The sequence below is a fragment of the Phocoena phocoena genome, chromosome 6 (assembly GCF_963924675.1).
Source record: "Phocoena phocoena chromosome 6, mPhoPho1.1, whole genome shotgun sequence".
Classification (NCBI taxonomy): Eukaryota; Metazoa; Chordata; class Mammalia; order Artiodactyla; family Phocoenidae; genus Phocoena; species Phocoena phocoena.
The window spans coordinates 13452071-13467052 of NC_089224.1; the positions used below are offsets into that span (position 1 = coordinate 13452071).

At 43.7% G+C, this 14982-nt stretch overlaps 1 protein-coding gene across 1 annotated transcript in view; it reads right to left on the minus strand.

The window, feature by feature from the left end:
• The window catches only part of DOCK5 (dedicator of cytokinesis 5), a 154398-nt gene that overhangs the window by 110573 nt on the left and 28843 nt on the right, over positions 1-14982 (minus strand). The window contains exons 4-5 of the mRNA XM_065879847.1: positions 11638-11693; positions 9834-9930 (exon numbers count right to left, since the gene is read on the minus strand). Coding sequence (XP_065735919.1) covers positions 9834-9930; positions 11638-11693 — 153 coding nt within the window. The remainder of the gene's footprint in view (positions 1-9833; positions 9931-11637; positions 11694-14982) is intronic.

Genomic DNA, 14982 nt, shown 5'->3' on the forward strand with positions numbered 1-14982 from the left:
AGTGATCTCCTCCACCTGGAATACCACTTATCTCCTCTTCCCCCCATGAACGCTCCCCGTCTCTTGCGCACACACCTCACCCTCCTCCAACTGCTAATTCTGACATCTCCAGAATCTCAGAAATCTCTTCTCAAAACCTAACTCTGGGTTGGCCATCTCTCTCACAGCTGCTGGAATTTATTCCTATGCCAGCACTCATAACCTGAACCACCTTGGCTTGCTGTCCTCTCCCCTCAGATGGTAAGAACATACAGGACAAGGAGCTTGTTCCGTTTTGTATCCCTAGGAGCTAGTAAGGTGCTATTTATAAAATGTACTGCATCAGTGAATTCTGGATGGAGAAAGAAATTGTAATTTCAGAGATAAGGGATAATCGAAAAGAGAATGTGAAATATTAAAGTCCCCACTGAATTGTTAGACCATCCAGAAACTGTTAGACCTGGAATAATGAAACCAATTCTGGGCTTCAGTAAGAACTTCCTGGTAACTGAACTAAAATTAACTTACGACCAGCTAATTGTTTGTGCCTCAGTCATATTGAGTCTAATACTTGATATCCATGCCATTATGACCTTGGTTCTACCTAAAGGATTCATTCATTAAAAAAAAAAGGGAAAAAAAGTCAATAAGCTTTTACCACGTGCTGGAAATAAAGTTCCTGCACATTCCAGAAGGAGAATGCAGCAATAAATAAGTAAACTTTTATATACATATATGTAAATATATTAAAATTATATAGTAATATAATAGTATCAATATCATATATTTACATACATATATTATATGTATATAATATTTATGTATATACACGCAGGATAATTTTCAGATTATAAAAAGTGCAAGAAGGAAATAGGGCAATATGACAGGGTGTACCTGGGGGAAGGAGGCCCACTTTAGATAGAACAGTCAGGAAATCTGTTCTGTGCATTCCATTTGATACACAAATATATACCATCACCCCCTATATACTATGAGACCACTTCTTTTTATTTATAGGTTGAAAAGTCATGATATATTTGTATAACCATACACTTCTAAAATGATAGGGAATATCAGGTACAGCAGTCCCAGGTACAGACGCCTGGGTCATGTTATCGACTAGAATCAGGGCTGAAAATATCCAAGATACTCGTGAACAACCAGTAAATGTGGAGTGAAGAGCCCTCAGCCTAAGTGGGGACAGTGAAGACATCAATGGGATTAGCAGATGTGGTAAGAGCCCTACAAGAAGTTCAAGGTTCTATGAGAACACAGAAGAAAGAGACGAAGAACTCATTTATCTGCGATTGCAACACGCTCTAATACCATTGATCTGAAAAACACAGAACACGAAAGCTGATTAAAATTCTGAACCGCCGACATTTTATGCTTTTAGCATTTTCTGAATTGCCTCTTCTCATCAGCCAGTCTTTAGAAAAACATAAATGAGACTTTTAAAAAGCAAAGGTAAAACGACCCTGTGTTTTTCATTCAATTCCATATAAATGTTTCCAACTCATTGTCTTTCTAACTGAGAGATTAAGCCCATAAAACTTTGCCTTTCAAAGCTGCCAGGCAGCAAGGGATCTTTTTTTCTTCTTGCAATCTATTTTTCTACTCCTAGTTAGTTTTTTTTCAATGTGTTCTCATTTTAATTAAGATATTAGGTCTCATAATATGGTAAAGAAAGGGCTCCGAGACTCAGGGGATCCTCTATGAGACAGCGCTTTGTTTGGGGCATATATTCACAAGTCCTTGGCCTCAATTATATTAGACACTACCCAAAGCAATTTAATTATTGCCTGTCCATATCAGCCTGCTTGGCCAAGAGTTCCCCCCCCCACCCCGCCACCAAGAAGGATGAAGATGGCCATTCTTTTCTGGTTCACTTTGCCAAATTAATTGTGAGTAGATATGCCGGAACACACCAAAGGAAACGACTTTCCCATTTACTTTAAGGAAACAGATTTTGTTACCACATTCCTAAGACTGTTCTACGTGGATGTTCTATGCAGTAGCTGGCCCCTGACACTTTCTGGGTTCCTGGGGAAGCAAATGAGGACAGGTGAGGAGAAAATCAAGCTCTCCCCATCAACACCAGAAGCCAAGGACTCAGGTCTCCATCTTTCCTCCCTGTTACACCCAAGCCTGCCCATTAAAGAGTGCCTTTTCTCCTGTCTCTAGCCTCCACTAATCTCAGTCTTTTTATACTAGCAGCCATGGTCACAGAATTCAGGAGGGCAAGGAATGTATTTAATAATTTCTTTGATCCTCTCCGCAGAATAAGCCTGGGACACAGGAACAACCGAAAAACAAACTGTGACTGCTTGAACTTAAAGTAACACACTGGGGGCTTCCCTGGTGGCGCAGTGGTTGAGAGTCCGCCTGCCGATGCAGGGGACGCGGGTTTGTGCCCCGGTCCGCGAAGATCCCACATTTCTTGGAGCGGCTGGGCCCGTGAGCCATGGCCACTGAGCCTGCGCGTCCGGAGCCTGTGCTCCGCCACGGGAGAGGCCACAACAGTGAGAGGTCCGTGTACCGCAAAAAAAAAAAAATAATAATAAAATAACACTCTGGTTTCGGTTTGAGGAATAGCTACACAAAATAGAGAAATCTAAATATTCTTCTAACTAGACAGTAAGGATACGCCTGCATTTGCTTAGAATTTATCCCTCTTTTCTACCTGATGATCTCTGAGGTCTCACTTTTTACATTTCTATTCTGGGTGTCTTTTTTTTTTTTTTTTTTTTTTAAGAATTTCTAAAGAGAAGAAAAAAGGGACAAGAAGAAAAGAAACAGCTTTATCTTCAATAGCAGTAGAAATACAGAAGCCATCCTTTGAGTCATTTAGAAATTCTGAGGGCCACTGAGACAATGGTACCACCCCACTGGGTGTCAGAAAACCTGGGTTCTATTCTTCACTTTCTTTCCCAAAGAATGCGGACCAGAGTCAAAAGCCTCTTTCTCTGAGCCTCCACCCCACCTCTCCCTCTGCAAAAGAATCAATATTTCCTCTGTTCACCAATCTCTCCTCTTCCATTGTAAATCTTCCTTGCTGAAAGTACAGGGGACTTGGTCTCTATCTCTAATTCCATCACTAACTTGCTAAGTGACTTTGAGCAAATTATTCCCTCTGGGATATGCCCATCTGTAAAATCAGGGGACCAGCAATGAGATCCATTCCCAAGGATAAGCGTCTTCAAGTCTATGGCTGAGACATTAAATTCAATTACTCCTCCAAGCAACTTCCTGATTAAATATATCTGACTCGGACCATCTCGGTTCTGATGTACTCACACAGTGTGGTGGCTCTATATCAAATTTCCCCCGTATATAGCTCTTCGCAATGAATCTCATGTCTTTTCTGAGTATCTGGACCTTCCGGGAACCGGGATGGTTGGTGTCTTGGTCTTTCTGTGTCCTGTGCTGCGCTGATCCTTAGCTCTGGGAGGACATGAATCCGCAGGGGCCCTGCCTCTCTTCCCATCCATCCATCCTAGTGCTTTTTCTGTCAGCTAAAGGCTTGGCCTGACTAGCAAACGCTCGATTTTTAAAGAAAAGATTCCAGTAAAAGACAGTTTTCGCCTCTGGAAGTAGTGCAGGAAATCCTGGAAGCCCGGCACCAAAGTCAGAGGAAAACAAAACTGGAAAAACACCCAAAGCGCCACCTCTGCCCTGTTCTGGCCATCGCCCCATCTCCTCCTGCCTCTCGTGAGAGCCATGCACCAAAGCAGGGCTTGCAACTCACAGCTGAAATGCCCTGGCACCAGGACGAAGCTTCCTATGGGAATTTTCTGTCCTTAGTAATAAGCGATCAGACGCCTGGTTTTCAACCTTGAGATCAGCTTAATTACACTTCAGAGCATATCCTCCAGCAGCCAGTAATAACCACCAGTTCAAAAAGATTAGACTTGAGTAGCTTTAATCTGCCTGGATATGCAAAGATGGGATGAAGGGGCAATTCATGGTGTGTCCGGCAAGTCTCCCCACCCCCACCTTGGTGACAGGCACTTTCTCTGCTCTAGATTTTTACAGGACTGTAGGCCAGCCCTAGGTTCTATTTTGCTGGTAAATTTTCAATGAGAGATCAATCCTTTCAACAAACTGCATTTTAGCAATTAAGTTCACCTGATTCAAGAAGATGTATTAACCACCTTCCACCACCAGGCTCTTCTGCAATCTCTTTTCCATAAGAAAATCGGATCAGGTTCAGTCTGCCGAACTTGTATGAACAAAACAGCCTGGCTGACCAAACCTCACCAAACCATTTCGCCCACTGGAAGGTGGGAAACAGCACTGCACTTAATCTCAGGGTGAGGCATTAGAGAGTATATTTATGATGACCAAACACCTCAGAATTCCTGGGACAGCTCCTCTTCCAAAAAGTCTTGTCCTGACGTCCCCACAAATATACTCCAACTTGTCAGTTTTCAAGACCTGAGTTTTAGTTGAGAAAATAGGATAAGTATGAAGTGGGGTGCAGATTTGTGCGTATTCAAAGAGTATAACTGGGTTGTCACTGGAAGGGTAAACTTAGATATTACATCCAACCATCGTGTAGAAATCAATGCACAGGGGTCCGCCCTTCTGGCTGAGGCAACTCACATGGCAGGGAAGAAGGAAAAGAAGCCAAGTTCAGCTCACTGGATCCTGAGAGGCAGCAGAAAAGAATGAATGGAATACTTTAAAACTATCCACCTAGCGTAGCTCAGTGACTCTAGGGCTGGAAGGGAGCCCACCGGGTAGGTAGCAGGCACACCCGTAAACTAGCTCAGGGCAAAATTCCATGTGGATCTAGTTCTCCTAACACTTTTCAACATGAATCAGCTCTTTCCTGAAGCAATGTAGTAAGGGGAGAGTCAGGGGCTGTCACATTTTGACAATGTGCAGGCACTGTCCCAGAAATGTGACACAGATTATCTTATTGAATTCTACAGCAAATCTGCAAGGCATGTGTAATATATAATTACCACTGAAGCCGAGGAAAGGAAAACTTAGGAGGTCAAAGGACTTGTGTTGGGCTGTAAAATCCTCTAGTGGCACACCCTGAACCAAACTCCCTGCCTGCAGAATCTGTGTTCTTTCTGCTTGGGTTTGTTTGCACTATTCCTGGGTTTGTTATTTTTTTCTGAATATAAAAGTGCATACCAAGTAAGGGAGCAAGTTAGAATTTTTTTTTTTTTTTTTCTGGCCACACGGCACAGCCAGGGATTGAACCCGGGCCCTCAGCAGTAAAAGCGTGGAGTCCTAACCTCTGGACTGCCAGGGAATTTCCAGCAAGTCAGAATTTAAGAACCAGCCGCCTGTCTGACCCCAATGCCCCCAGTTTTGCCATTTCACCAGGCAACCACGTCCTCCTTCACAGTGTTCCCTCCTTTCCTGATCAAGCACTGAAAATACCAGGTAAATAGGTTCCAATGCAGGATCAGCAGTGCAGGCAAAGCTCGTCAGAAACTGCGGTGCATTTGCATGCAGCATCTGCGTGCTTCCATTTTCCTTTCTGGAATGATCCCTGTCTCTTGGCCTGGAACCTAAGCTAAGGAGGCTCACTATCTACGGGGAGAAACACATAGACTGAGTGCTCAAGGCCGCTCCGCCTAAGACCACAACACAAGACAAAGGAAGTGACCTTGGATAACGGGGGACAGGGAAGGGAGCTTCAGAGTCTCCCAGTCTGGCCAGAGCAACGGCGAGCCAGGCTGCCCCGAGGGAGGACGGACGTCCAGCTAAGACATCAAGACTCTCATGCTCACGTTTGCAGAGTCCTTGATGGTCTGCCTGCACGATGATTTCTTTTTTTTTTTTTTTTCACACTACGCTAGTTAATTTTATTTGTTCAAGGACTCATGTTGCAAGCATTAAACCAAGCTTGGGCTTTGATTCTGGAAGCCCAGATTCACATACTTAGGAAGATAAGAGCAGACTGTGCTCCATGGATAGGGATGAAAACTAAAGGCTCGTGGTTAATCACACTGTAGTTTTAAGTTTCTACAGCCTAGCAGCCAGATGTCACAGGTCCTTCTGGATGTCCCAGATGATTTCTTTTTATACCCTCACAACACTATGGAGTAAACAAGGCAGATTTTGCATCATTTTAACAGATGGGTAAAATCCAGCAGACACTTGGAGACTTCAAGCACTTTGTCCAAAACCAGAGCCAGTTAGGGCAGGGACTGGATGAGAAATCATGCTTCCTAATTTCTAGTCCCCTGTCTGTCCCCTACAGCTTGCTTCTTCTCCAAAGCATACAGGAAAGATAATAAAATCATAAATAATACTAATATAACAAAGAGAAAAAAGGAACGTGTGGGAATTACCATTTCTTCTTTCTACTCTGGATGGGTGGGTTCCTCTCTCCTTGGCATGGCTGCAACATCCCCACTTTAAAACATATTTATGGTAATTTCACAAGGTTATGGTATGACTGTTAAAAATAAATCACAGCTATACAAATATCTTTCCCTTCTAGAATAATTACCTATGTCTACATGGCTGGGCTTAACCTGGTTAGTGGATTGTATTTTCTTCTCACTTAAGACTCTGTACCTACCTCCTAAATTTCTCATGAACTGAGACTGATGAGAAGAGAACTAAGAAATGTGTTGTAGAGAAAGGCGGAGGCTCTAAGATGTCTTTAAAGACACCAAACACAATGCCTGGTTTCATAATCTGTGGGAGAAAATGCGTGAGAGATAAAAGTACTGATGTAGATTAGGAAAACCTGTATTCACCTTTACACAGACTGAAGGAACTTACACACAGAATCAGAAAGCAAACACCAATAAAAATGCTTGTGTGGGGCTTCCCTGGTGGCGCAGTGGTTAAGAATCTGCCTGCCAATGCAGGGGACACGGGTTTGAGCCCTGGTCCGGGAAGATCTCGCATGCCGCTTGCAGAGCAACTCAGCCCGTGCGCCACAACTACTGAGCCTGCGCTCTACAGCCCGTGAGCCACAGCTACTGAGTCCGCTCACCACAACTACTGAGCCCATGCGCCACAACTACCGAAGTCCGTGTGCCTAGAACCCATGCTCCACAGCAAGAGAAGCCACCGCAATGAGAAGCCTGCACACCACAATGAAGAACAGCCCCCTCTCGCCGCAACTAGAGAAAGCCCGCACGCAGCAACAAAGACCCAGTGCAGTCAAAAATAAATAAATTAAATAAATTTATTTTTTTAAAAAAAGTGTGTGTGTGTGTACGCACGCATGTCTCGGGGCGGGGGGGGCGGGCGGTGATTGAAACCTACAGATCTGGGTTCCCTTAACTTTTTTCCCAGTGAATCATAATATTTAAGGCTTGTTACTTTTTTTTATATAATATTTTTTATCTAGGCTGCGCCGGGTCTTAGTTGCAGCACGCAGGATCTTCATTGCAGCATGTTTATTTGCAGCATGTAGGCTCTTAGTTGCGGCACGTGGGACCTAGTTCCCCGACCAAGGATCAAACCTGGGTCCCCTGGATTGGGAGCGTGGAGTCTTACCCGCTGGACCACCAGGGAAGCCCCAAGGCTGGCTACTTTGACATACAGATTTTTGAGAAAGCATTTCAGAAATTCTGCCTGAAGTGAACTGTCAATGCTTTAGGAAGGGACAGAAAAAAGAAAAAAGAAAGCCAAGATTTCCATTTGAAATGGATCATTTCTGAATGGGTGTGCATGCTATCCAAAGAAGGAGCAGATTCTCAGCCCTATCAACTGATTAAGATCCCCACAATGAATACCTTCTAGTCAACCAATAGCAGCTATAAGACATCGAAAAAATAACTCACAATGACAAAATAATTATTTTAGGAGACGTCAAGATTAAGATGGGAAATGTGCTGCCCCCGAGAGGAGGGTGGAATTTTCTTTTTTTTTTGTTTAACTTAGAACTCAATTCTGCTATTAAATAGTGGAACTTCCACATAGGAAATCCTCAACCAGAGCTTAAAAGATTTTGGAAACACAAATACAGGTATCATATTTCTTCCTCCCTGGCTCACTTATTTCTCATTCCTAGTCAATAGCAGACTTGGCACAATTATCTGTGGACATGTACTAGACACAGATCATGAACTAAGCACAAGAGTTGTGTTTTAGCAAGAAGAAAACTCTAGCTCATTCATGCTCTCCACTCTTGTAGGTTACAGCTATAAAAATCTCGTTTCCCAGTACTTACTAGCTAATACGTTTTTCACCACTGACCAATTTCCAGAAAGACTACGTTAAGGAACTAAGCCATCCATCAACCTCGTTACATCCACCACTAACCAATCAATTAACCGGAACCAGAGAGTGCTTTCAATAAAAGGAGATAGATGTAGGCCAAAGGGCTTAAAACAGCATCTCTCCCCAGCTTGTGAGTTAAGAATTTACAGGTTAGCTCTCTCCTCGATGAAACATAAAGAGATCAAAAGATCACTTGCATTACAAGGCACTGTGCCCCAGGGGCCAGATAATTGGTTCAGGAGGAAGTGCTCCCATAGTCCAGAAGGAAACATTATGGATTGGTGTGTTTGGAGACACATTATGAAGAAAACAGGACTTCAGTGGGGCCTTGAAGGATGGGCAGGCGGAGAAAAATCACGTGCTTTTCCACAGAAGGGGTTGGTGATTTCTATTGCTGTGCTCCACCCTGGGAAGCCAAAGCCCTGGGAAATGACCTTATACTAACTGCTAGAAGTTATGCTAGAATGAGTTTTGATTCCTGTTTTTATTTAGTACAAGGATCTAGAGTGAGGTGTTCCCAGTTACTTAGTAAGGTTGGCTTTTGAGAGTTAAAATGTAGAATCAATATATGACTGAAAAAAACTTAGACGAACTAAGTCACATAAGGAAAGAGACTGGCTCCCAGGCATTGAGTCGAGTCCTGACTAACCTCATTCACACATTGGGCCAGGGAATATATCAGTACATTCATAGGAATTCTTAGTCAGCCATGGAAGCCTGGAAGATGCCTACAGAAGGCAAGACCTAATGATGCCTACCCACAAGGTCTCCAGGAAAGAGGAAACTTTAGAAAACAGTGTCTATGCATTCACAGTGTCTGAGAAAGGAGCTTCCTAAAGTGGACATGGGTGCAGGCTTGCTGCCGCCAGACTCAAGGTTCTTGGCCTCCTGCAAGATGGCTGCCCCAGGTGTTCTCAGCCTGATAATATTATTAAGTGCTAGATTTACCTTGCCTTGACTGTAAACCCACACACAAAACTTGTGATTATGGTTTATCAGGGAGAGCATGTGCTGGTTCCTGTGTCATTTCCCACTGACCTGGCATATGCTATTAGCATCCTAAGGTCAAACCATGGTTGCGAGAAACAGTACTATGAGTTGGCCTCAAAAAGAAGACTCTTCAGAGCATGGTTTAATGTGATTCATGTTTCAGCATCAGTAAGGTACACAGAAGGTAGAGAGTGCACCCTCATAGGAGCCCTCATGGGGCTGAGCACTGAAACAGCGACAAATGTCTATTCACTGGGATACACACAGAGGCTAAGAGCAGGTCCCTCAATTTCCCCATTGATAAACTGGTAATAATTACAGCTACTTTATAGGAGTGTTATGAGGATTAATAGTCCCTGGCACTCAGCAGGGACGATGTGTTTGCAGCTCTTATTATCCTTATAACTTTACAATCAGCATGCGAGTTGGGAAAATACTGACCTAATGATGATGCCCACCTCCTCCACCACCCACATCATCAACCGCTCTACATGGCGAAAGTGGGAATCTGCTGGTTATCAGCCATTGCGCTGTCCAGGTAAGATACACCCACTCCATACAGAGAGCTAATGAGTGGCCGATCCCTTGCAGCAGAACAGATGGGCTGAGGGCCCAGGAATAATGCCACAGGCTCCAAGCACCAGGGGCAAACTCACCACGTAGAGCTTGCGCCAGATGACGGCCCATTCCCGCAGTGTCGAGGTGAGCTCCTGTACCAGTGGGAGCTCCCCGGGAATCACAGTCTCGTGCTGCCTAAAGAGAACAGAGAGATGCTCCCTTCACTCTGGGTGGATCACCGTGGCTTTTCTTGATGGAGGTCATGATCCCCACAACTCAAAGATGGGAATGGGCTGGTTGCGCTTCAACCGAAAAAAAACCTTGTCCATTTAGGGAAGGTTAGGGTAGAGAATTTTTACCACATCAAGCAGCTGAGAAAAGAGAAAGAGCTTAACACACCCCGATTCTCGAAATGAATGGGTATAGAGCCCAGCCTCTATCTCCCCATTCTGGATCCTTACAGGAGCTTCAAATACCAACCAGGCTGGCTACAGCAACTGCCAGGGATGGAAGCCCAAATCCAGTAATTTCGCTGGTTCTGCCAAGCAGCCATTGCATTAAGGAGGGTGGGTGGGTGGAGAAGTGTTCATGGCACAAGGGTCCTGGGGCTTGGAGCCTCACACAGGACCTGCTGTGGGACTGAGGTGGGACCCTCTTTTGCAGTGGTACTAGGTTTGTTTCTCATCTGCTGTCTCACTGCACAGAAAACGTACATATACCCAAATCCTCACTTACAGCAGACTTTTAACAAGGCGAACCTGACACTCATGCACATAAATCCCGTCTGGTATTTTTATGATCAGCAAAAGGAGAAGAGGAGAGAGCGAAAGCAGGCAAACAAATGGGGATTAGTGGTGGGACTGCCAGGCGTAAATAAGAATACAAGACACCCCGTTAGGTTTGGATTTCAGATAGATTAAAATAATTTTTAAGCGTAAGTATGTCTCAGGAAATATCTGAGACATGCATGCAAAAAATTACTTGTTATCTGAATTTCAAATTTAACTGGGCATCTTGCATCTTACCTGGCAACACTAGTTGGTTGGGAATATGCCCCCAACCCTGCCCTTCCACCAAAGTGGCTGTAAGTGACCCTGGAGGCTGCCTAGGAATCAGAAAGAAGATTCTCCAGGAGGGCAAGACAACTGTTTTTCAGCCCTGATTATGTGTGAATTTGGGTACGTCTCCATCTCTCGTCTATAAAACGAGGGTGCAGAACTTATGGCTGAGAATGTTCTCTGCCGCTGTTAGCCACAGTGCCTCTGTGACCCACTCCACACTCTCTAACGGCCCTGGGATTCCTGCTCTAGGCTCTCTTTATTCCCTCCTTAACTCTCCTGCCCGCTGGCTCACCAGCTAAGTGGATTTTCTCTGCAGAGCGCATTCGCACACATTAGTTAGTTCATAATTTCATATCAAGTTCATGACCTACGTGGGGACGGGTTTTTTTCTCTGATTTGCAGGGGGAAAGCCCCAGGTGCACTGACTCGTCCAAGGTTCAGAGCTGAATAGTGCAGGGTGTTGTATGCTCACCTATCACCCCCCAAGGTTCCCAAACAGGCGGCTCTCAGGTCTTAAGGGCCAAAGAGCACCAAATATTCATGTACGTGTACACACACACGTGCACGCGATCAGTGAGCAGCCAGTGCAAGAGGAAAGTAAAGGCCCTCTCCGTTCATTATCTGTCTTTACTGTTCTGTGGAAGGAATAAGTATCGAAACAGAAGACAGAAGACGGAAAGATGTCAGGAAACAGTTTTTGTTCATTTCCCTTTCATCCGAGAAGTGGAATTGATGAGCTGAGACAATAATGCACAAAATGGTATTTTCTGATTGCATAAAATCTATAAGGATACTTTACATCTTCCTCACCTGTTAGGAGTCTTCCTACATTAGAACTTACCCACGGTCTTCTACAGTGGCCTCTTTCAAATGGATATACGTTTCAGGGAAAATACCCTACGGGAGAGAAGAACTTGGGTTATGTGGCCGTAAAAATCTCAGCCCAAAGTAAGGAGCACAGACGGCAGCAAGGATGAGTGGGGGAGGGGAAAGGACGCCTGGACAACAGCTACAGTTTGCAGTCAAGGTTGCGGGACATCAATTACATCACATGCCTACCTAAATGAAAGCAAGTCTGAAACACTGAAAAGGTATAAATTAATCCTTGGGTTCAGAGAGCATAAAATAAATGCTCTGTAAATGACCAGGCATACATGCCCGGGTCAGCTCAGAGCTGCCATAATGATAAAGTGTTTAACAGTGAGATCCTAAAACCCCTCCAGGTCCTACATGCCATGATATGCTTCCCTTAAAGGGTTTCATAATAATTAGTGAGATGGAGGGCTATGTACTTACTGGCCGTAAAATTATAGTGATTTTCTAGAGTCATCCCCCTCAGCGCTTTCACTTAAACAAAATGCATGGAATCAATTAGGACTTGTTATCTGGTTATTTTTAGCACTTTCCAGTCTCAAACTGCTCTCCATTCTATGTCCCGAAGAGGCAATCCGTCGTCAGTATTGCGACATTGCCCGTGGGGAAACTAAGCCCAGAAAGACCTAAGAGAAACACTGTAAAGCGGTGGGTAAAAACTGCAAAACTGAAGACTGCATCTCACCAACAGGAAGCCATGGATGTGAGTTTTCTTAAAAGCCGAAAGCTTCTGTTATTCAACTGCATGATATGCTCATCAATAAACAGAGACGCTGCCATCTAGAAAAGCACTGCTGGTCCCTGTTTTATGGTACTTTTCAGGCCAGACCAGGAGAAGCAAAAGAAGCTGTTCAACAGGCCCCATTGGTTCAACTGCTCATAGCCCTGAGCCTGTAGATGTGCGACCACGTGGACACCCAACGTCAGGGGAGACTGACCACAGGATGGGAGAGGGATGGCTCACTCCCTGGGAGGCTGGGTCAGGGATGCGTGCGTACCCAGTGATCCTTAATCCATTCAGAGCCAGAAAACTAGTGCATTTCAACCCCGGTTGGTCTTGCGTCTAGTTTTATGTGCTATGTTTATCTGAGCAATTCTCTCCTTTCTCTCTTTTAATCCTTTGCCAGTAAAACAGGAAACAGCAAGAAAATTTGAGACTATGCTGCTCCCAGCATTCGTGATGACAAGGTGGATCCTGCCACTGCTCGAGTCAGAAGCAAAATGGCCATCCTTTCCCGCCAGGCAGGAAGAACCAAAAAAAAAGCACAGGCATACCCGCCCTTCCTCGCGTTCAGAAACGGGCAGGTGTGGGGCATATGAGTGAGAAAGCATTATTCCAATCTTGTGACTCATGAAGACCCAGAACACACGTAGAGACAAGGTAACACCGACCTCTTTCATTATAGGGACAGGATTCAGAGTGATTTTGGAAAACCAGTCAAAGAGTTAAATACAGACAAAAATTCAATGTGTGTGTAATTCCTTTGGGGCCAGATTAACGGGGTTTTGAAGCTCCAGATCTGTCCTAAGGATGCCTAAGAAACCTTGGGTGTTTTTTCTATCCGCTAGGTTGAGGTAAATGTTTTGTTGACGACGATCTTTGTAGAGAACCAGGCTTGGATGCCCATCACTCACCTTGAGGACAGGATGCTGAGTGAAATGAGCCAGACACAAAAGGACAATTACTGTCTGATCTCACTTGTATGAAGGACCTAGAGTAGTCAAATTCATAGGGACAGAAGTAGAACGGGGAGTTAACAGGGGCTGGAGGAGGGAGGAAGGGTAAGTTTGCGTTTAGTGCGTACAGAGTTTCAGTTTGGGATCATGAAAAAGTTCTAGAGTTGGATCGTGGTATGTTTGCAAGACAATGTGAACGTACTTAATACCCCTGAACTGGCCATTTTAAAAGAGTTAAAGTAGCAAATTTTTTTATCGAGTATATTTTACTACAATAAAAAAGTTGTCCAGAAATCATAAAAAGGTGTAGCGTCGAAACCACTCAAAGTAGCAGTTATCAGGAGCCATATTTGCAGGCTAACATAAGATGTAACACCGCTGGTCCCAAGGAATATCCTGGCAGAAGATTTTTCAAATCAGGAAGATAAAGGACCAATTAACTGTTTCAAACATCTATAATCTGATGACTGGTCTCCTAATAACTGGGAGAAATCTAAAATAGAAACATTCATAATACAAGTGGCTTATTTTGTGATGTCTAAGCAGATCATAAGCAGATAATTTATACTGGGTATACAGACATGATTTTCACATTAAGACAGTATCTATGTTGTTGTGTTTTCACTCTGTTACTTGCAGGCATCATCTTTCCATGATAACATAGGTCCACTGACAGCCATTTAATTGCTCTGGTAAATCGGAGGCTGTAGGCCCTTTCCTACACCATTCTGACACACAGAAAGCCAGAATAAACCTAGGTAATATATTTCTGATTCACAGCCTATCTCTCAGTTTTGCTTGTGCTATCTCAATGCAACCTACCCACTTGAGGGGGAAAAAAAAAATGAACTAATGATTTTCCAGATATTGCCCTTATCCATAATGCCATAATCCTGCCAGGATCAATAATCAGTTTCTGCAAAGCTTTTGGCTTCTTCCATTTGTAAAACCACTAGCATGTTTTATCACCACTCTAACCGGTTAGGTCTGCTTGTAAATAACACCAAAAATTTCCATTAAAACAACAGGCTTTTCAAATAGCTCTTCCCCTAAAGCCTGGCAAACAAGGAAATAGCATTAGGAATAGCATTTCAACTAGGCTGGATTCCCTAATGAAGGGGTGTCAAAGTTGAGCATAATTCATGACAGCTGACTTGGAATTCCCTGTTTTTCCTACTACAAAGATATTTCAACTTATAAGTCAACAAGGAAATGCATGGCCCTTGTTTGTACTATTATTTCACTGAACTACAAAGTTTAGCTATCAAGAACTAAGAAAAGCTCTTACTGAAATAATTCTTTCCAAGAGTGAGATTGGACGTTTAAAAGGGTTTCAAAAAACTTTAAAACACACCGAGACCTTGTCATTTAGATCTTAGTGACGAACCCCATCCACCCACTTTCCAAAGCCGACAACAGATGGGTTCTGATGTAACACAGGATGCCTTAGAGATGTTCCGAAAAGATTCTTACAGACTGTAGACTCTCTGAAAGGGCAAACTGTGGTCTGGGGCCTTGTTTCAACACAATTCACATTCACCAGTTAAAAAATTCCCTTGGATCTTAAAGTTCAGATGATCTTATCTGAGAGTGGATTTTTGTTTATGTTTTAAAATTAACTTTTTTTTTAAAGGAT